At 48.3% G+C, this 21,015-nt stretch overlaps 1 protein-coding gene across 1 annotated transcript; it reads right to left on the bottom strand.

Annotated features, from left to right (window-relative positions):
* Positions 1-1,213: 1,213 nt before the first annotated feature.
* Positions 1,214-20,625, bottom strand: wnk4a (WNK lysine deficient protein kinase 4a). Its single transcript, XM_086099502.1, has 20 exons — positions 20,119-20,625; positions 11,485-11,657; positions 11,170-11,390; positions 10,779-10,936; positions 9,735-9,823; positions 9,449-9,668; positions 8,594-8,900; positions 8,216-8,346; positions 7,931-8,004; positions 6,592-6,727; positions 6,375-6,491; positions 5,448-5,621; positions 4,985-5,036; positions 4,764-4,895; positions 3,802-4,502; positions 3,574-3,652; positions 2,219-2,675; positions 1,837-2,045; positions 1,465-1,559; positions 1,214-1,389 (listed from the first exon to the last, which is right to left on the bottom strand). Exons 1-19 carry the CDS (start codon positions 20,623-20,625, stop codon positions 1,480-1,482), a joined length of 4,017 nt encoding a protein of 1,338 aa, XP_085955628.1. The 3' UTR covers positions 1,214-1,389; positions 1,465-1,479.
* Positions 20,626-21,015: the final 390 nt, after the last annotated feature.

Consider the following 21,015-nt stretch of genomic DNA (forward strand, 5'->3'; position numbering starts at 1 on the left):
TGTGGAGATTGCATGTTCTCCCCGTGCCTGGGTGGGTTTTCACCGGGTACTTGGGTTTCCTCCCACATTTCAAAAACATGCATACCCGAAGACAGTTGGGATAGGCTCCAGCACGACTGCGACTCGTGACGATAAACAGATTAGAAAACAATCAGCGAAAGAAATAAAGATTTTTTTTTTGTATTTCACTGAATTCATAATTAAGTTCAGGCAATTTTAACGTGTGATCACTCATGAATTATTTCAATAGGATCTTTGTATTTAATTAAAATCATTTTAATCCTGATTTAGCTCAGTATCACGACCGAGATTGAGCTGCTCCAGTCCAGTTTTACTTGTGGGAATGACCCAATTAAACGCAAAAATAACCGTGGATGACAATTTGCCAGATTTCCGACTTTTTCGGACCAATGACCATTCGCTGATATTTTTTTGGTTCATATCGTTGCGGTCGAGCGAAACGGAAAAGGAAGAGGGAGAGTGACCCGCTGTTTGACAATTAGAGTGGGGCGCCATTAAGAGATTTAAGATCCGGCGATGGTTTTGGTGTTTGAAAACAAGAGTTTTGGGCCTTCTCCATTGTGCGTCCATGAAAGGTAAGTGGCATTATCATTTCATGTGTCGTGTTTATTTATTGGTTGAGTTTAATTCCTGTTGTTACTGCCGATGGACCTGCGCTAGCGTTAGCATTAGCTAATTAGCATTAACTGGCGGTAGCTAAATTGTCATTCGTGCCTCGTTTACCTCGGTTAATGTGCCTTATATCTGTTTGGTGTATTTTAGCACATTATTATCCATGTTGGGACCCCCCCTCCAATTCCCTGAGGTTTTGCGGGTACACTACCCCACCCCGACAATTAAGGTTTGAGGTCTATTTTCTCAATCATCATTTTCATCTCTGTATAACACAATGGATAGCCAGGTTTTGAATTTCAGTGAGTCTCAAATTTTTTCCCTCATAAAAACGCAATGAAAATGCACTTTTGTTACATTTATGATATTCTAAAAGGACATTTAAAATTGATTATTCGCTCCTTGGCGGAGGTTAATGTGCGTTTCAATGGTTTGTCTTCAGCCATCTCATGGGTTCTCTTCTCTGCCTGTCATAGGATGGCTGGCGTCAAAACGAGATTGGGAAGAAAAAAAAGAACAAAACACAACATGTACAATGCAATTGGAAGGCGCCGAAAGCATGGAATCAACTCGTGTCCACTTCACTGAGCAGGTATGACTTGTTATTCCCAAAATGTGTCAAATCAAACTCCTGAACATTTTGGAGGATGGGCTGCGGCATGTCGTTCAATGTCATTTTCTTTCAAACCCCAACCTTCAACTTGAGGATGCCGTCAGATGAGGTAGTCCGGATTATTCAACAACCGCTCGTTCTTACTGGGAACGAGATGCAAGTGAGATCGTAAACCAAGCAATCAGGAAGGGGAAGTGCACCAGCACACAGGCTCTCACCATTCTGCTAATGTCTTAGGCGAAGGTGACGCCTTTGCTGTGTTTGTCCTGTGAGCTGCTGCTGCTTCCTCCCAAAGAGTTTCTTCTGATGATCCCTGAAATGTCACAAGTTAGAAATTAATTGAAACACATCACAACCTAGGGCTTGGGTAATGTGGCCTTAAAATGAATGGACATATTTTTTCTGTCCTCCTTGAAATGAATGGAAATGCCAAGAATCCAGTCCAGCCTCCCCCAAGAAGCCATTTATTTGTTTATTCGTAATTAATCTATAAAATTGATTCACCGACCAATCCTACTCGATAAAATGCAAGAAGCTCCATAGTGGCCTTGAAGTGTATCATAGCAACCACTTGTCCGACGTGACGTCACCTTGGATGGGCTGCATGTCCAAGCGCTGGAGGCTGTTCCGGCGTGATGGCGGCAAGCCCCCCGCACCCTTGGACAAGCGACGTTGACGGCTGGACAACATAGCAGCCGGGGAAACGATGCCCGGTGGGGGGACTTTGCCCATCTTCTCATACAAAACCTCGATCTCCCTCTTCTGAGCTGCTTGAAGTTCCTGAACTTCCGACAGATGTCTGTAACCACAGGAATGCACGTTAATACGTGACTTCAAGCTCAAATAGTGGCGCACGTCTGGATAAACGTGCAGTACAGTCCAAGTTCATAGGAGCCAGCTGGGGCAGTGATCCAAAGTGACAAATTATCACACGATTTCAGTGCCCGATCTGGAACTCCAATAGTCACTCACTTCTCTCGGAGCTCCTGGAGCTCATCCAGCATGTCTTTGTCGTCGTCGCTGTCCGAGTCGTCGCTGCTCATGTAGGAAGCGTTGTGACTGTAGGTCATGGTCCACAGGTGGTGAAGTGCGTTGCCGTACTGCGGGCTGCCGGCCGCGCCGTCCCATAACCGGCCTTCTGCCTCGGGCGTCGTCACCGACAGCCCGCTGTCCGCGGACGTGCCTATCAGGCTGAGGCTGTGCGCCCGCCTCCGCCCACGTCTCCTCACCCTTGGGCGCTCCTCCGCCGCCACCTCCTCCTCCTCTTCCTCCTCCGTCATGGGGATGGAGGCACCCAGGCCTTTCTCGGGTTGGCCGTGCCCTTCTTCTGCGCTGCTTGTGTCCCCTCGCGGCAGCGAGGCAACCACCGGCTCGTCGGCGCTGGGCGACACATGGAAACGGCCCACCGTGACAGGAGCGGCCGGACCTCCTGAGCGCGAAAAGGAAAAGGTCTTCATAATTGCCTCCTCTTTCGGTTTCTCGCTTCTCTCACAGTCCATGAGTAGGAACATGTGGGGAGGCTGTTGATGTGATCGTGCGCGGCTAATCAACAATGACCGGTTTCTAATCGAATCAGTCGAGTGTTTGATCACAAGGGACCAATCAAACACCAGCGGATAGATGACTGACTAGCTAATCATTGTTCTTCAACAACTAATTTCTTTAGGCTAAATACTTGTGATGTTAGGTTTACCTGCTGGGTCAAATTAAATTGTTTACACGGTCGCATAATCAGTAATGCTTTCAGCTACAAGCAAGTGACGTTGGAAACATTTGTGTTTGCATGTAATTTAATTACGTTTAGTGTATGGAGTTCTGCGGTTATCATTCCTGGTACTCTCCTGTTCTTAAGAGTGGAATTAAGGCCGAACGGCCTCAGTCTGTCTGCGAGACGTCCTTGTAGCAGTAAACCACACGGTGAGGGTTTAGGTTGGGCGCATGCAAACAGAGGGACTTTGTTTAGAGTCTAGAAAGACAGACAGGTGTGGGGGGGGGGGGGGGCGCCTGTAAATGAGCACGTCTGAGCGCCCATTGGTCGCCACCGGTGGGCAGGGGCCGCAGTGGCACCGACTCCCACACGGGACGGAACATTTTGCTACCGCACCAGAGATTACGCAACGGCTCCCGGGGCAATCGGCGATGGTGTCAGCGAGGAGGAGGAAACGGGTCAAAAAGCAAAAGCGGCGCGTATTTAGAGGGAGAACAAGGTAAACAATGGCCACTGTGTGTGCATAAACAAACACGTGTGCTTTTTATTTTTTTTGTTTGCCCTGCAAACAAGCGTCTCATTTTACATTCAAATGATGACGATTTGAACAATTTCTTACCCGAGGGGCTCAATGGCGACACTTTTTGGGCCGTCAGGCTTCCGGCGTTCAGTTCGGACAGAGTGCTGATGGAAGATAACTAGACAGGAGTGAAAAATCATAATGAGTTTCTTGTTAAAGATTATCACATCGCCTTGGTTGAGGTCTGCAAATCCTCGAGCTGATGCCAGCTTCAGTGTTATTAATATAATTGCAATAAAAGCGATTGCTTGGCTAATTGAGACTCACGGTGCTCTCCGGACTGTCTGTCGGCGAGGGTGACAGATCCGACAACGAGTTCGAACTGGGCACTTGAGATAGGACCGGAACCTGGCCCAGGAAAGGTCCGTGGTCCTCCTGAGGGGGTCCGGGTGAAGCGGGAGGTCCGGCCTGTTGCAGTGGCGTGTTTGGCGGGGTAGCAGGGGACGTGTCGTGCCAACATTGAGGGAATATATCCATCGGTGGGGTGTTCCCGGAGCTCGGGTAGACGTTTGTGGGGTACGGCACCTCCATTGTGGGGGTCTGGTAGCGAGGGGGGTACTGGAACGCCGACTGTGGGTGGAAGTCCCCGTAGGAGGGCATTCCCTGCTGGGCTGGAGGGACAAACGACTGCGCCATGCTCATCGCCATGGAGATGACGTTGGCCAGCGAGAACAGCGGCTGGCTCTGCGGGTGCCACATACAGGGATACGGGGGGGCGGGCGACGCCCCGGATGGGCTCTCTCTGTCATTCAGGAGGTTCGGGGAGCCTGGCGGTGCCGGGGAAGGGACGGATGGAAAAGTGGGGCTACTGGACGCGCGGGCGAGGGGGGGGTGAAGGCCGCCGACCGCCGCGGCCCTCGGTTTAGGGGAAGCCGGCCTGGCGTTGTACTGGAACGGGAAGTTGCCCATGTAGGGCACGTGGCAGTGGGGCAGGAGGGAGGCGGTGTGGTGGTAAGCGAGAGGAGAGCCTGGAAGACAAACATGTGCAATCAATCTACGCGCAGTCTTTCCTCGGCCTTCGTGTGGGGCGTACATTCCTCATTCGTTTGACAAAGATGTTTTGTTCCTTGTTTATTGCAACTCCGTCACCATCGTGACTGCGATGCGAGTGCAAATGTATCCCATGTGTGCTTTCTGGAACTCGTTTTGCTCCTCATTTGCACTTGCCCTGAAAACGTTCCTTTTTGTGTTTGCGCAGGGCCCCGAGGCGGCGGACTCTCGACATTCACCTGGCGCGTTGTGGAACGACTGCGAGCGGACGAGCGGTCGCCCGGGCGAAGTCGCGTTTGGGGCGAAGGCGTCGCCGTCGGCGCACGGAGGTGAGGCGCCTTCTTCAGCGCGCGGTTTAGCCACAGCGAAGTCTGAGGCGCACACAAAAACACCCGAGTGTGACACGAGACATGATGACATCATTAATATGTCGCACAGAAAACATGAATCGCTGATTTACCGGGTAGGGAGGAGAAGTGAGTTCGTGGGAAGCTCTGACTGTACAGATCCGGCTGCAAAAATAAAAAGAAAGAGAACCTGGGCGTGAACTAACGACTTCTTAGTTACTGTATGCACTCCTACATTAACAGTAAATGTGGATGCTTCGTCACTGATTAACGGCAATATTTTTTGACGTTGAATCACACAGGAACTCTTGTAGTCTGTGTCTATTTGCATCCCGAGGCCCCGTGAGTTTGTCCGGCTCCCTTTTGGGATTTTATCTTCCCAAAAGTCTCCAAATAGAATCTGACCTCAGACGCAAATCTACCACAAAGCAGATACCTGGAACGCCTAACCCTCGCTCGCACAAACGAGCTTCTGACGCCGTGACATCATGACTATGCGATGAGGAAGCGTAGAAACCGAAACGTCCCGTTTTCAGACAGAGCGGGCGGCCATTTGAAGTACACGCTGTCGCTGACCTGCGAGGAAGAGAGCGGGTTGGCTTCGTTGTGGAAGGCAGGCTGAGGAGGACGCTGCTCACAGGGGTGCACCGGCTGCTCTTTGGTCATGAGCGCCTCCGCCCGCTTGATGATATCGCCCATTCGGTAGATGAAGCCCTCCTTCTCCGACGGCAGGATGAACTCGTTGTGCACCTGCGACGTCCAAATACTGTTTGTGCTCTAAAATATACGCTTTCGCCACTAAAAGTTGGATGGCCCTTCATCCAAGTACAGCAATTAGAGGCATTTCCGACGTGGGTTCTGTGTAAAAGGTTCATTCTAAATGTTAAGCAAGAAAACTTTGCGGCTTTTGTAAATATGCTTTACTCCCGATGCAAGTACAGTAATATGCATGGGATTTGTTTTGGCAGTTGGCCATGTTCATCCTCATTCACCTCCCTGTCAAGCGTTGTTTTGGTAGCATTTTAGTTGCACTCAGATGTTGACATGTATCGCCAAAGTCCCAGCTTCTCCCTTGTAAAAGTACTTCATTTGTATTTATAGTACATACAAATGGATCATTAAGTGCAGAGCGTGAGTAAATGTACTGTGACCGCAAAGTGGACAGGACGTTCTATTTCTGCGTCCAGCCGTCAATTGTACTCCTCCTCCTGGCTCATTACTCCTTCCCGGGTGGGGAGAAAATCTCTCCCACTGAGTAACGGCAGTGTGCCGCACACACTCGCTGACGGATTAGCTGTCAGCAGGCTTTCATTCCGTGCCAAGATACCATCAACGCTCACTCATTTTGTGAGGTACAAATCAATCAGTCGCGTAAAGAGCCGAGATACGATAAGCGGGGGATTTCTTTTCAAGGTTCAATCGGGTGTAGGGTGCATTAAGCGTGATTTTTGAGTGTTACAAATCGGGAATTGAATTACGTGGGTGGCAATGCCTGTCACCCACCATGACGGCGGCAATGTCATCTGGGTTGTCTCCGTCCAGGTCGAACTTGAAAGTCACCATCTTGTCGTTGTGTGTCTGCAGCTGACACTCCACCACCCGGTCGACTTTGTCAGATAGCTGCAGCGGAGTGGGGCGGGGGGGTTAACACATGCGATTTGTGATGAGGCTAAATTGCTAATTGTCCAAAACTACTCAGCAAAATGTGACATCATCGTACCCCGGTGATGCGCAGCCTGGAGCGTACCCGCCTCCTGAAAAGCTTGGCGGCGGTCCGCCTGGCCACCGTTTTCTCGCTTTTCTCCGGCACGCCCTCGTAACCGTCGCTCAGGCCCGAGGTCACGTCAGAGGCGTAGCTGTAAAGGAGGGGGGGGGGGGGGGGGAAACAATGGGGACTTGGCATTTAGGGTGGTCATTGTTGGATTCAAACATATTACCGGTAAATTTTGTCATTTTTATTTTTTAAGAGATTGTTCCAAAGGGAAAACAAAGTGAAGATGGATGCTGACGGCGTCGCACGCACGAAAAATCTTAAGTCACGATGTGCCCCTCAGGTATCTAGAAGGATCTCGTCCTATTCACGCTCTTATTTTGCGGCAAAAGAACAAACAGAAAGCACAGAGGTGGACATGCAGACCTGTTCTACTTTTTTGTCCAAGATCCTCGTGAATAATCGTCGCTAGCATGTGATGCTCAAGTCTAAACAAGCAAATGCGTACTCGTGAGGATTTGGTCTCTCCGGCGTGTGTGTTGAGTAAATACGATAAACACGTTTGAGGTTTCAGAGAAGCGTGGAGAACATTCCGTGTACATTTATTTTATTTTTTTAAATAGCCTTCGCCGAAGCTAATTGCGTTGCAGGCTGCTCAAACATTTACGGGCTTGGCAAGAAACTTCTTACAACCGCTTTCACGTTACAAGCATTACATTTTTTTCCTCCATGCAGGACAGGCGTTCTCAAAATGTTACTTCTTAGAGGGTGGGAGGGATTTTTTTCAGATTTTTTTACGGCAATTAAACGTAACTACCACGAATGACCCTCAATGCCGTGGGAAGTATTTACTTTTGGAATATTCAACCTCAACATTGACGATCTGTGAAATAGCAAAGGACTGAACCAAAGTGAATTTAATGAACCCTTTCAGGGACAGCGGTTACTTCAGTGGACAGCTTATCATGTTATCAGGTTACAGGGCGCATGAAAGGGTGAAATCCAATATTTATGCATCATTGCGAGCTGACTTAAATTGCTTGCACGAACATGGCCGAGAGAAGCTACCAGCTCGCTACAAAAGCAGTCAGGCTTGCCCACTTAGCGACGTTTCCAAGCAGTAGAGCATCGAATTAAAAACAACAAAAAATGACAACAGTAGTCTCCAGCTAAGGGGCCGTTTCGCATGTTTCCACAACATGCAGAAACAATCTGCATGTTCACTCTGGGGCTGTCGCGCAGAGAACAAAGCTCCCACAAAATCCCTCCGCATTTAAAGCAAGCCCCCCGGGGGTTGTCTTTACTGCCTCCTCTGCCTTTTTGTGCACGAGGAACAGGAGTTGCGTACCTGTCCCCAGGAGAGTTGAAGCCATTCGGAGATCCTGGCTTGACGCTTTCCATTTTGTTGGATACGGCAATGCTCTGAAGATAAAATGCAGAATGACTTCAGCCACCCATTATTTAAAAACAACAAGAATAAACTCATTTGAAAAAGAATTAAAATAACTATAATATTTACAGATTTTTTTTCCTGAGGAATATTACCTTTATGATAACATGTCAATCAAAAGTGTGCCTTATCTTTTTAACTGAATTTTAGGGTTGCGTCTGATTCGGGATTCGGCCTACTCACCGAAGGGAAACGAAGTGCCAGGATGGGCAGGCCGTTTGTGGTCGGGGAGTGGGCGTAGGAGGTGGGGGGTGTGGCCTCCAGGGGGTCTTGAAGGCCGGGGGAGCTCAGGTCGCAGTCCGTCTCGCAGTCAGCTGTCCCAACAAAACACGCAGAGGGTTTAGCATGTGACGTGCGCACACAGATGCACATGTCAGACTTGATGACCCCGAGATTGACGTTCTCAGTCTGATCGAATATTTGTATGCATTTTTTTTAAACAGGCTAAATATTGTGTTCTTCACGCCTCCCACGCGGCTCTGCGTGTCAGTCACAAGCTGTCGATTATACATGCATGCTGCACTTTTAACAAGCGAGGCGTATTATGGAAAGCAGACGCACAATTAGCCGAGGAGAGGCTGTTGTGGCGGATGTGAAAGGGCTGGTCGGCCTCGGGCTCTTCCGTCTCTGCGGGGAAGCCGGAGCTGACGCCGGAGTCGGCCGAGCTGGTGACGGGGGACAGGAGGGGGGAAGGCAAGGGCGCCGGCGGCGAGGGGGATTCGCCGACTCGCGGGGAGGACGAACGCGGCCTCTGCTCCTCGGCCTGCCGCCTCAGCTTTTCCCGTTGGCGCTTGATGGCCGTCACGCGGTCCCGGATGGCTTTTGCCACCGGCTTGAAGTCGGCCTCGAACACGAAGCCCAGCACCACCTGCGTAACAAGCACACGGACAGACGCGCACGTGGTCAAGGCGTAACAGTGAACGGTTCAATGTGTTCACGAGATAAACTTTACTCTGTATGGAGCCAAGTTACAACCACAGATCTGTAAAACGATGTTCGAGCTTTCGTGAAAATGACATAAGGAGCAGGCAAAACCCTTTAAAAAAAAAAAAAAGCCGTCGTCCCACCGAGCGGCGTTTTGGCAGCTGGCTCGAAGCCGAGCGGGACATCGAGTCCAAAGCCGTCCCTCAACAGCCGGGTCGCATTACGACATCCGCCTGTCATTTCAAATTTGATCTCGATGAAAAGCCAACGCTTTTCATTAAAAGTCACCTTTACGGTCACGGTTTTATAAAAAGGGCTCCTTCCGACTCACATTTCCTTCCAGTGAAAAAAAAACGCGCTCTGCCCTTGCGCGACATTGGGTGTTATCTTCACGCCTGTCAGGTTTCAAATTAGCTGTCACAACAAACAACGAAACATGTTGTACTGTGACAGTCGATAACCACCTAGCAACGGAACGTTGGCGCTCCTCACCATCTCCTGCGCCACCTCTTCGGGGACGTCTTTGTACAGTTCAAAGAGGAACTCGATGGCGTTGTTGTCCTTGTACTTTCCGTGGAGCTTCTTGGTGTCGTCCATGCGCAGCCACAGCTTCAGGCCAGACTTGAGCGCGTCGTCCTCCTCGGCAAGCTCCACGTGCACGCCGTGGTTCTCCTGGAAGAAGGGGTGCTCCAGCAGATCCTGGATGGTATACCTGTGGCGGCGTTGGTTTTAGAAAGAGATCGCGTGGGAGGTCACGAGGCAGGGAGGACGACTTCACCTTTCATCATTGTTCATGCGAATGCAGCCTTCGATGATCTCTTTGAGCTCCGGCACTTTCACGTTGTAGAAGCTGTCGGGTTTTATGCCCTGAGGCAGACAGAAACACACACATAGTCAAGGACAGGACAAGGTCACAGCATTTGTGATACGAAAGCCAAACAGTGGGCACAACTATTCCCGCTCACATTCACACTTAGGGACAATGTAGAGTCTTAAATGATCCTAACGAGCACGTTTTGGGAATTTGGAACCTCTGAGCGTTATCAGGAGAATGCGGCTCGATGAGCGCAGCCGTCTGAAGCGCAGATGAGCGGGGAGGGGGGAGACGAGGTCAAAAAGATCGGCGGGCCCGCAGAGCAGCAGCAGGCCGAGGTGAAGTCAAAACACGACGCAAACTCGGCTTTACGCGTGTTGTTATCTGACACGTCGCGCGACGGGATTCCATCCGCTTGTTGGGAGAGGAGCTAAGAAGTTGGTTTGTGGGGTATATTTGTATTATTTACAAACAAAAATACAATTGTGGGCCAGTTTCAAGCACGGCACGGGCCAGTATGTCACACGCTGGCCAAATTAGCTTGTCCAGGTGTTCCTATTAATGTGGCCGGTAGGGGCCAGTTGGTCGGCACCCGCCCTCACAGCTGGTGTCACGTTTGCGCCGTTTGCTCTCCCCGTAGCACGCCGGCATTCGTTTATGAGGTGCGCAATATAACATTACGACGTGTGCGGGGGGAAAAAAAAACGCGCCGACATTGCAGCGCTTCCGGCTTACAAACCGCATACCGACAGTATCCACTTGACATGTTCTAACTTTGCATATGTGATGTAACCGCACACGGGTGCCTCGCAGCATCGGCGAACGGAGACAGGATTTTCCAAAACACATCATTCCCGCCCGTCGTTTCGTCGGCGCCAATGTACACGCAGATATTTCACGTCACTAGTCCAATGTTTTTGTTTGTTTTGTTTTAGCTGTAACTGAGTTACTGAGCAAGTTAACAATCGCTAAAGACATGAGATGCATGAAGCGGGTTCCATTACTCACGCTAGTGACTTTGCGGTAAATCTGTGCAGCATTTTGACATTCAGAGTAGGGATACTCGGAGGTGGCCATTTCCAGGATGCACATGCCGAAAGCGTAGACGTCCACCGCCTCGTCGTATTTCTCCTCGTACATCTCGGGGGCCATGAACTCGGGCGTTCCTGTCAACGTGATGGTCGGCGACGTGAAAACGAGAACAGAAACTCGATTGATTTTCAGGCTGGCCACATCATCCGCAAGGTGGTCTTCCCAATCCAGTTTTGCGAGGGATTGAGAACCATTATTTAGGATGCAGGTTTACGCTAAAAGCTAAAGTTTGTCGGCCATGTCCGGAGTTAGTTATTTAGTTAGTGAGCCGAATGGCATAAACATCTTAACTCGGTTGCGAGCTCACCGATCACACTTTTGGCAAAAGAGGCGCTCTTGAGCGTGGCCAGTCCGAGGTCGCCGATCTTGACGGAGCCGGTGGGCCCGGTGATAAATATGTTGTCGCACTTGAGGTCTCGGTGGATGATGGGCGGCGTGCGCGTGTGCAGGAAATGGAGCCCCTTCAGGATTTGACGGCTCCAGCGTTGCAGCAGCTTCGGCTTCATCTCCTTGAACCTTTTCAGATAGCTAACGAGAAAAAAAAAAAACGGTAAAGGGCATATCATTGAAGCTGCCTTGCTGTTTTTCCATCCCAATCCCAATGAGGTGGGTTGGGACTCACGTCTTGAGCGTGCCGGATGTCATGAGCTCGGTCACCAGGATGATGCACTTGTGGCCCTTCACCGTCGACTTCCACGAGTCGTGAAAGCGCACGATGTTGGGATGCTGGAGGCCCTTCAGCATCTCCACCTCCTCGCTGAAGCGCTGCCGCTCCGCCTTGGTCAGCTTACGAGTCTGCGCACATTACGGGCGTTATTATTAGGCAGGACTTAGTAGGATAACATTTTATGAGCAGAAAAGACATCGTAGCTTAATTTACTGTTATAAAAAAAAAAGTCATGTGCATGCTAACATTTTTTTTCCCTTCCTTTGTCTGTGTAGATTCTCCGTCATCCAGGTCACGGTAAAGCACAGAAGCACAATCAAGGTAAGTGGATGATCGATACCTCTTGGTCGTCAAATCTTGGTAAATTAAGCTACAAGGCTTACAACATCATTAAACAACGCCAGATTGAAAAACGAACATGAAAGGCAGTAGCGCAGCAGTTAAACCACAGCGTCAACATGTTTAAGGAGCGCCGAGGGGGGGGGCGGCGCCGCATATGATTACATAACTCGTACAAACAGTGGTTTGATAAAATGGCTGTTACTTAAGTTAATTAGCAGCAGTCGTGGAGACCACAAGCTCGTCCACCCCTGGTTGCGTAATCGCAATGGTTCTCCCCCCAAAAAAACAGGGAGTCGGGACGGGGGCATTACAGGTTTTGAGTCCCGTCACCACCAATCCATATAAGCACTTCAACACTGCAATGACGCCACACGGACAAAGACATTTCTTGTGCTTCCTCCGTGTTCCCTGAAAGGAGCAATTTAGGAGCTTAGCGGAAACATCTCGGGAGACTTTGCCGCCATGAATCACGCATTCAGGATGAATTCTAGGGAGGGGCACGGGGGCGGGGAGGGGGCATAGTGTGTGTGTTTGCGTTTGGAATTGAGTTGAGGATACCCACAAACCAAACCTGCCAACCCCTCTCCCACCCCACTACCTATCTGTGAGTCTCTCAAATGTCAGGGGGGCCTCTTTGGAGCTGAGGGGGGCAGCGCTGAGAGATAAAAATCAGCTTACAGGCGGGAGATTGTAGCCGACACGTACAGTCGTAAGACACACACACACAAACTCACCCACACAGGTTGTTGTTGAGCAATGGCGTGTTTAGAACTTCTAACTTAATTTAATTAGTCCTCTTTAAAGCACGACATGGGCGAGCCGGTTGAGTGTCGGGCTGGGTGATTAATCAATTTTATCAGTTAATTTGAATGTATTTTATCAGGACTGAGATTTCAGAGTTCAAAGCACCATGAGGGGGGAATAAAAAGCAGGAGAGACTCGTCGACAACAGAACAGCCAAGGTACGTCAGAATGTTAATTTAAATGTTTGCGCAAAAACAAGACATTGCATTTATCAAAGTATAGATTAACATTTAGTTATAGCTCCGGGAAAAAAATAGTTTCAAACTTTTTTTTTGCCACGAGAAGGAAAAGAAAACCAAATTCCAAAAGGCAAAAAACACAAGGAGCAAACCTTGTTTTGAATAGTGACTTTCTTCAGCATTCAAATCTGATTTTTGGGGAAACCAATCTGACATTTTCTTTTACGGCCATATGCCCGCCCCAGATGAGTGCCGAAGTTCAGATCGTGACACTTTTTGGGGCTGAGTGTGCATGTCCCAAAAGCCGGATTTTCTTTTTTTTTTTAACTCAAGCTTGACTTTACACACAGGAGTGCAAACCTACAGAATACACAAAATGGAAGGATTTGTTGGAAAAGTCTCGCCGGGGTGACTTTCCACTATGGACCACAAGTGTGGAAAAATAATCTTCACCACCAGAAAAAAAGCCCACATAAATGAGACACTGGAGGAAAAGCCGAGAGAGGAGAGGGGGGAAAAAAATTAGTTTACAATTTGGCTGAGAACAAATCCAGCTCATATTATATACAGTATATGTCATCTACTACTACCATTACTAGGCGAGTTAAAATCAAATCTTTTTTTTTTTCCATCACAAAAACCCCATTTCAACTTATTATTTTCCCCATTTGCTAATACAGACAGCAAATGACAATGATTAAAAATGACCTTAGCTTCTTTTATTTCCTTTCTGGGATTTTATTTTTGCTTCTTTTTTTTTTCTTTTCTTGGATTTGTTTTTCTCCTGATGTCAAACAAGCCTTCAAACAGTCACCCCCAGCCGCCATCATTGCAACAGCAACTACCATTTGCATTTACAATTCTGAGGGAATGTCTGTGGAACATTGCAATCGTGTGCTTGTTTTGAGGCGGGACTGGTCTAATGTCTGGCAAGACTTTTATTGGCGAACAACAGAGTTCTAGCTTTGGCCAAAGAAGGAATGGTCTGGAGAGGAACGTGCGAGGCTCCTGTCCAACTTTTCCATGACACATTTGGCCGCACAACAACACACACGCAGTCACTCGTTGGCACACAACTGTGTGATAATGTCCAAAAAAGACTTGTGTGTGTGTGCGTGTGCGTGTGCGTGTGTGTGTGTGTGTGTGTCCAAAATGTGATTTTTTTTCATTAAACCAATTTATTGCGCATTACATAAATACAAAATATTGATTAGGCTGTATATAATATAGTATTTAGAAAAATTATATAAATGATTATATTAGTGCTACTAAAAAAATTGAAAAAATTATCCACACGTTTTTTTTGTATTTGAAATTAAAATAAAAATAAATATATTGGTCATTAAAACGAAAAAATTAATGTCAGCAAAAATATTATTTATATTATATATAATCTATGTTATGTATTATTATATAACAGATGGACCACATGTACACACCGACCTCCCCCACTTGTCTGCGCACAACCAGACCTGGAGTGTGTGCTGCATAACGCACAGGAAAACAAACATCCAGCGAGCATATTGCCATGAATAAATGTGTCTCAGCTTTTCCATCATCACCTGCAGCTGCATGTTAGCGGGAGAGAGCAGTGTTGATTAAGCAGGGGGGGTGGGGGTCTTAGGGGTTGATGGGGACCCCTCGGGGGACTGCTAGGTGCCACACGGGCGCTGTTACATAAGCGGCGTGGAACGGCGGAAGCATTAGGCTGGTTGAGAGACAACCCCCCCGACTCCCTGTCAGCGCCCCTATTGTGACAACCGCTGCACGAAAACAGCAGCAAACACTTCCAGCGGTGGGCCAGAAAGTAGGCGGGGGGGGGGGGGAGACTTCCAGTCACTGAGACTTTAATGTTGCCTCTAGTGAGGCTTAGTAGATTTAGTGGATCACTTTATTACCTTGGCCAAGGAGATTATGCTTCATCGCATTGTTTACTTGCTTGTTAAGGAGGAAAAAAATAGTCCACTGATGTACATGACTTTAGATTGACTGTACATTTCAACTGGGAGTGACAATAAACAATTAGGAGAAGCCACTTTTTTGAAGGCTTGTTTATAGCAGCGCATCAAACATTTTTGCCTGCATGTTAAAAAAAGAAAAGTGAAATGACGGATGGCTTAAATCTCAAACAACGATGTCAAATCACTCGTATCTCTTTTGACAGAATGGATATTTTTCAAGGCAAAACACTTATTGTCAGATTTTCTATAAATAAATAAAGATTTATTTTTAAAAACAGTATTAAAGAATTAAAGCACATCCCCAGTGTGCAGGAAAAAAATGCAAAACTTGTTCGGAATAACGCCATCGTTTGGTTTTCTTATCAGCCCAGTGTACAAAATCAATTAAAATCTGAAATGAATCTAGATTGTATTTGAAGGTCAAATCACCCAGCCCAATGTTCCCTGCAAATGTTGGATTAAGGTCAAAGACAAAGAGGCGGTAACCTGGCAGGTCCGAGGCTGACCGACACACACTTTGTATTGACACGCGCATACAGTGCCGCCATTGAGGTGCGTTTGCGGCTGAGAACTGAGGCGCCAGTGTACAGCTTCCAAGCCGAATCTGACGTGCAAATGGGTTGGGTGAACATTTGGTCTCCAGAGAACAGGTCACGTACTCGCCATCCACCACCCTGTAAAGTTTGGGACAAGCTTCACCTACGGCACAACAACAAAATTAGCATTGCTCACGTGGCTCCGCGAAAATGACCGAAATTGCTCTCATCAATGCCTATTGAAGCAACAAGATGGCCGCACGGCACTACCCGTCTCAAATTAAGCGCCTCATTTCACTTCGACATAGTTCTTTGGCACCACGATGCCCCAAGATGGCATCAAAGCACAGCTTTTGTCTAAATGAAGCTAAAAAAAAATGCTTGATCACAAATCCGTCCTTAATTTTTTTCCCAATGAAGCGACCAAGGAAAAGTAGTGCCATCCCTAATCACGACATAAGAGGACACGAACAAGTACCGATGTGGACTGCACTGGATGTGGCGCATCTCAGGAAGTGTTGCATCACTGTGTCCCAGAGGCCCCAGATTAGCCTATTTACTCAGTTATTCTTAACTGGCCTGAACCCGGCTGGTGTTTCCTGTCACTCAAGACGAGTCTATAAACTGCACTTAAGCCTTACCGCCCCTGAGCTGCCATCCACCGACTCCTACTGACCTGTAAAACTTGCCCGCCTCACGTGCAAGAGATGACAAGACACACATTTATTTGTTAGTTTGTACACTAAAATGTCGCTTAAGGATGATTAAATTTGTAGAAGTGTAGCGGAGGGACTTTACCGGGAAACAATGAGACCATTGTAACTTATGTGAAATTAACATGTGCGTTCGTGTGCGTGTGTGTGCGCTCATGCGTATGATGCATTGAGAAAGTTCAGTTCCAGTTAGATTCTAGTTGGAAGTAAACACTTGCAGTAAAAACACGGGTCAATTGTGTTATCCAATGAAATGAGAGATTTGCAAGTGGAGCGAGTGGGTGTGTACGAGAGGCAGGCAAGCGGTGAGGCGATTAGAAAGTTACAGGAAGTTTGAGGAAAAAATATATGCGCACAGGAAATAGGCCAATCGAATCACAAATTTCCGAGTGGCTCTGGGCGGGGGGGGGGGGGGGGGGTGCTATGAGGCACTCGTGTCCTGGTGGTCACAAGTGACTCAACCTACACGGTCAGGTGTCCGTCATGGCGGAGGGCTGATGTGACAATTGTGTGCTCTTTAATTCGTTTTGATGGGGGGAAAAAATGCTCCGAAAAGATAAATTTACAGTATTTCGCAATTTGGAGGTGTAGAGACAGCTCTTTTTTTAAAAATATATATCCAGGTACTCACTCAGACTTCACTGTACATTCCAAAACATGCGTGTTCAGTGAAGACTGTGTGTATCCGCGCTCTACAATTGTCTGACAAGCAAAGAGCTGCGATAGGCTCCAGCTCAAGCACAACCCAAATGAGGAAAAGCCGTTTAGATAATGGATGGACGGCTCTTATTAGGAGTGTGGCTGGATTGAGTGTCATCGGCATCCAGTTACACTCAGCTACACGGATCAGGTACACAGAACGGATCTGGTTTACAAAGCGCTGCTATGCAAAGACCACCTGTCACGTGACTCGTGCGCATGAAAGTTTGATGCCAGGGGGGCCTCAATGAGAGCCAAAAAGGAGCGGGCGTTCTATCCGCTCCCCTAAAAAAAGACTGGAGTACATGAAGGTGTCGTGTTGACGCAGAAAACATGCGCTCTCCAAAATGGGTAATGGCCAATTCATGGCAGGAATGACCGGAGGTTACCCCCTCGGACCTGCTCGGGGGTTTGTTTAGGAAGCAGGACCGCCACGCTGTACATGAACACCCCCCCCCACCAGCCTCGCACTGTCAACACTGTAAAGAAAACACCTTGGCTCGGTCCATCAGTGGCTTTTTCTCCAGCCCCCACCCCAAAAAAAAAGGTGGTGCATGGTCAGCATTCACATTGCTGATTTTGATTGCAACGTGACCCAAAGCGCTCACGCTAAAGCAGCAGTAAGGATCAATTGCTTCTTGTTCCAGGGCTCGTGGTCGTGTGAAGCGTAAATATTTGCTCGCAGAGAATTCAGATGTCATTTTTTAAAACTTATTTTTGCACTGTTACCGTTAAATGCAGCATTTCATGACCAAGCCACATTTGTCAATGAATGTCGTGTAGCCACTCGACATCACCAAACACAAATATATCCCCCACCCTCCACGTTAGCCGAACATTAGTATTTACATTTTTATCAGAAACTAACTCCAATCTGTGCTTGCATTGCAGCTCTGCTTACCTTTGGCCTTGACGTTATTCCTCGCTACCTGTGTATGAGGCATACAAGCCACAGCACCGCACTCGCGGTCAGGTATATTTCCTGGAAGGTGGAAAACATTCATCACGGCGGAAAGAGAAGGCCGCGTGAGGCCGGTAAGTAATGCCTGCATGTACAAGACCTTAATGTCACTCAGCGAGCCAACTTTCCACTCGGCGTCTCTCGGGCAGCGAAGGCATTTCAACTAACTCTGTAAACGCAGCGCCAATCCAGAGACGGGAAAAAAATTGGAAAACACACACAAACTGATTCTTGGCCGTGCTATCACATTCCCACTTCGTCGATATCAGCAAGGAAACATTTGAATGTAGATTTTTCAACTGGGGGAGGGCCTTCATGTCATATTCATTATGGGGGGGGCAGATTTCGGTGCGGCTGCAATGGCGACGTCGCTGTTATCAGGCAGAGCAGCCGTATCTTGGAGGGCAATGCCGCGTACATGCAACCAAAACAAACGAGCGAGTCAAAAGTGCTGGCCTGCGCAAAGAATCGGAGACAAGCCTGCTGATGTTGACGTCGCCGATAAAGGTACCGCATTCTTGATTTGCTGTGCAGTCCCGTCAACATTGAATCAGCTTTTTTTTTCATTTTTTTTTTTTTTGTTGCTCACTGCTACTGCTGCACCTCTGACGTTCATCTCATGAATGCTTCCCTTTTTTCCCCGTCGTCATCCACGCTCCTTGTCAACAAATAAATCGTCTAGGACAGGGGGTGGGTAAATTATGGCTCGGGGGCCACATACAGCCCACTGCAATTTTTAATCCGGCCCATTGAGCATTTATATTGATAACCCTTCTTGAATAACAAGAGTTCATTAAAGTGTATTTATTGATTCTTTTTTTTTTAATTGGGTAATTTGTTGCTAATGACAATTAAACAAACATATTCGTAAAACAAGATGTTATAATGGTCCCTGACGTCACCGATGACATTTCAGAGCGCTTCTCCTTTTCAACTTCCAATCAACTTTTTGCCCGGCTCGCCGTCTCATGTCGTTCTAGCTGACCTGCAAGTGACGCGCCGCCGCCTGCTGCTGCATCAACACGGCCTTGGTCCTGTTTAGCCACCAACACACGCACCTCTGGTGTACCATGCAGGGCGTGGGGGCAGGTGGGGGTGGGGTGTAGGGTCACGTGACTTGGAGTTTTCCGGTAGAGATGCTGCGGTCAAGGCACAATGGGCTGTCTCTATATCAACCACCTTGAAGCTCATGAGGTGAGATGAGAACGCTTTATGAGGGATCATTAAACGTTGACTTTAATATCATATTATGACTCCATGTTGCAAAAATGTCTTATTGTCATGATATTAAACAAAAAAACTCGAACCAACCTTTTTTTTTTTCTTTCTAATAGACAACTTTGCCACTCCTGTGGCATTTAGGACACATGGTAATTTTGTTTGATTGGCATTCGGACGATAAGTGGCTCCTTGGAAAAACTAGACTGAGACAACCCCCCCCCCCCACCCCCCCCGGATCTACTGTTGCGCCTGCCAGGCAGCAAAAACTGCCTGACCTCCGCCACACTTTTTAATGAATAATGAAAACTCTGTGTGGTTTAGCAGATTGCTGTTTAAGTGGAGCGTAATGTACTTTTCCTGGTTTGCAGCCCAGCTAAGTGGCTGGCAGTTGCCCTTTTTGTCCAGGTGATAAACGCCACCGTCTCCACCAAAATGACGACCGTGTGTGTGTGTGTGTGTGTGTGTGTGTGTGTGTGTGTGTGTGTGTGTGTGTGTGTGTGTGTGTGTGTGTGTGTGCAGGCGCCCACGCGTGTGTGTGAGTGGCACAGGGGTTTCGTCTGTGGCTGAGGGCACCACCCCTGAAAGCTCATTCGGCTACCAAGGCTGAAGTGACGCCGTCGATGTTAAACCTTTAAATCCTGCATTGAGCCACCAAAGCATGGAAAGAGGCAGCTGCTCCTCTTGACTTGTGTACATCACACACACACACAAGCGTGTTGAAGGCATGCGGAGAGCCCGCCCGGTTGTCAGTGACAACAGAGATTACCCAAGACCAAACTTGACATGGAGCCGCTCCAAGGTCGACAAGGAGCGATACGCACCCGCGTGATTCGTGTTCGCTTCTCCAACGACAGCCCAGTTGACTTTTTGAACCGAAGATGAGCGACGTACGTCGCTCGGTGTTAATGAGGCAAATGTAGACAAGCGTGGAATGTAAATATTTTGAGCAGATGAATATGTCTGCTGTCATTCTATTATGTGTTTATCCCGCGTTTAGATGGGAAAAGTCCATTTTCGGCCACATGTTTTGCGATAAGTTTGAAAATGCAAATTCAAGCATGTTTACATCGTTTGCAAAGTTGCCGGTCCACAAGAAAATTTACTTGCTTAAACCGCTCCATGACCTCTGTTGTAGATGCAAGACAGGAAGCTGACCATAAAAGGACATCATACCTGAAGCTCGCACCAGGCCACCTCCACCGTGGTCTCCGTGTCGAGGCCCTTGTAGACGGTCTTGAAGGAACCCCTCCCGATCTCGATGTTGAACTTGAGGTAACGGCCGTCAGGAGACGTTGCCACCGCTTTGGTCTCCACGTCCTCCTTTTCCTCTTCCGACCGCGGGTCAAAGTTCACCCGAGACGACGCCCACCGCCCTTTCCCCTGCGCCGGCTCACCGTCCGACTCGCCGGGCGAGCCGGCAACATCGGAAAGAGGGCTGCAAGGGGGGCTGTCGTCACGGGGTTTCTCCTCATCCTCTTCCTCTTCGGCTCGGGACTCGGGCAGGCTGAGGATGTTCTCGGCCGACCACGAGAGCGCTTTGGAGAGGGCGCCGCTGAAGAGAGGCGAGTCCACGTCCACGCTGATCTTATGCAAGCCGTACGAATTGCGCCGCACGCCCAGACCATGTGGCTGCAAGCCTGGGAAGCCGCATCCGGCGATCTCCACCTGGGCGTGTGACATGCTGCGCCCGGCCACAAAGCTCCTGCTCTGGACTTGAAGGTGCCTTTGCGTATCATATAGTGACACATTAGCCGAGAGCATCAAACTGTCACATTTCTATGGTCACTATGTATAGAGTTAGTTTTTGTTTTTATTCCTACAATCCATTTAAGTTGATGTCAATTATACGCAAATTTTTGCTATTGGGCAGTTGGCCTGGTCCCTATTCATCGCGAGTAGCAGGGGTGAACTGTTACATCAGTGTGCTCAGTAGAGAAACAACTTGTCCCAGTGGTGTGATCACTGGAGTTAAATGCGAGAATAATAAGCCACATTGACCATATCAGCAGTTAAGTCGTCAGTAATAAATGATCACAGTGACAGTAACGTTGGTGATGAATATCAATGTGT

Source organism: Hippocampus guttulatus, chromosome 19 (assembly GCF_054856545.1).
Source record: "Hippocampus guttulatus isolate MCC_2025c chromosome 19, RoL_Hgut_1.0, whole genome shotgun sequence".
NCBI lineage: Eukaryota > Metazoa > Chordata > Actinopteri > Syngnathiformes > Syngnathidae > Hippocampus > Hippocampus guttulatus.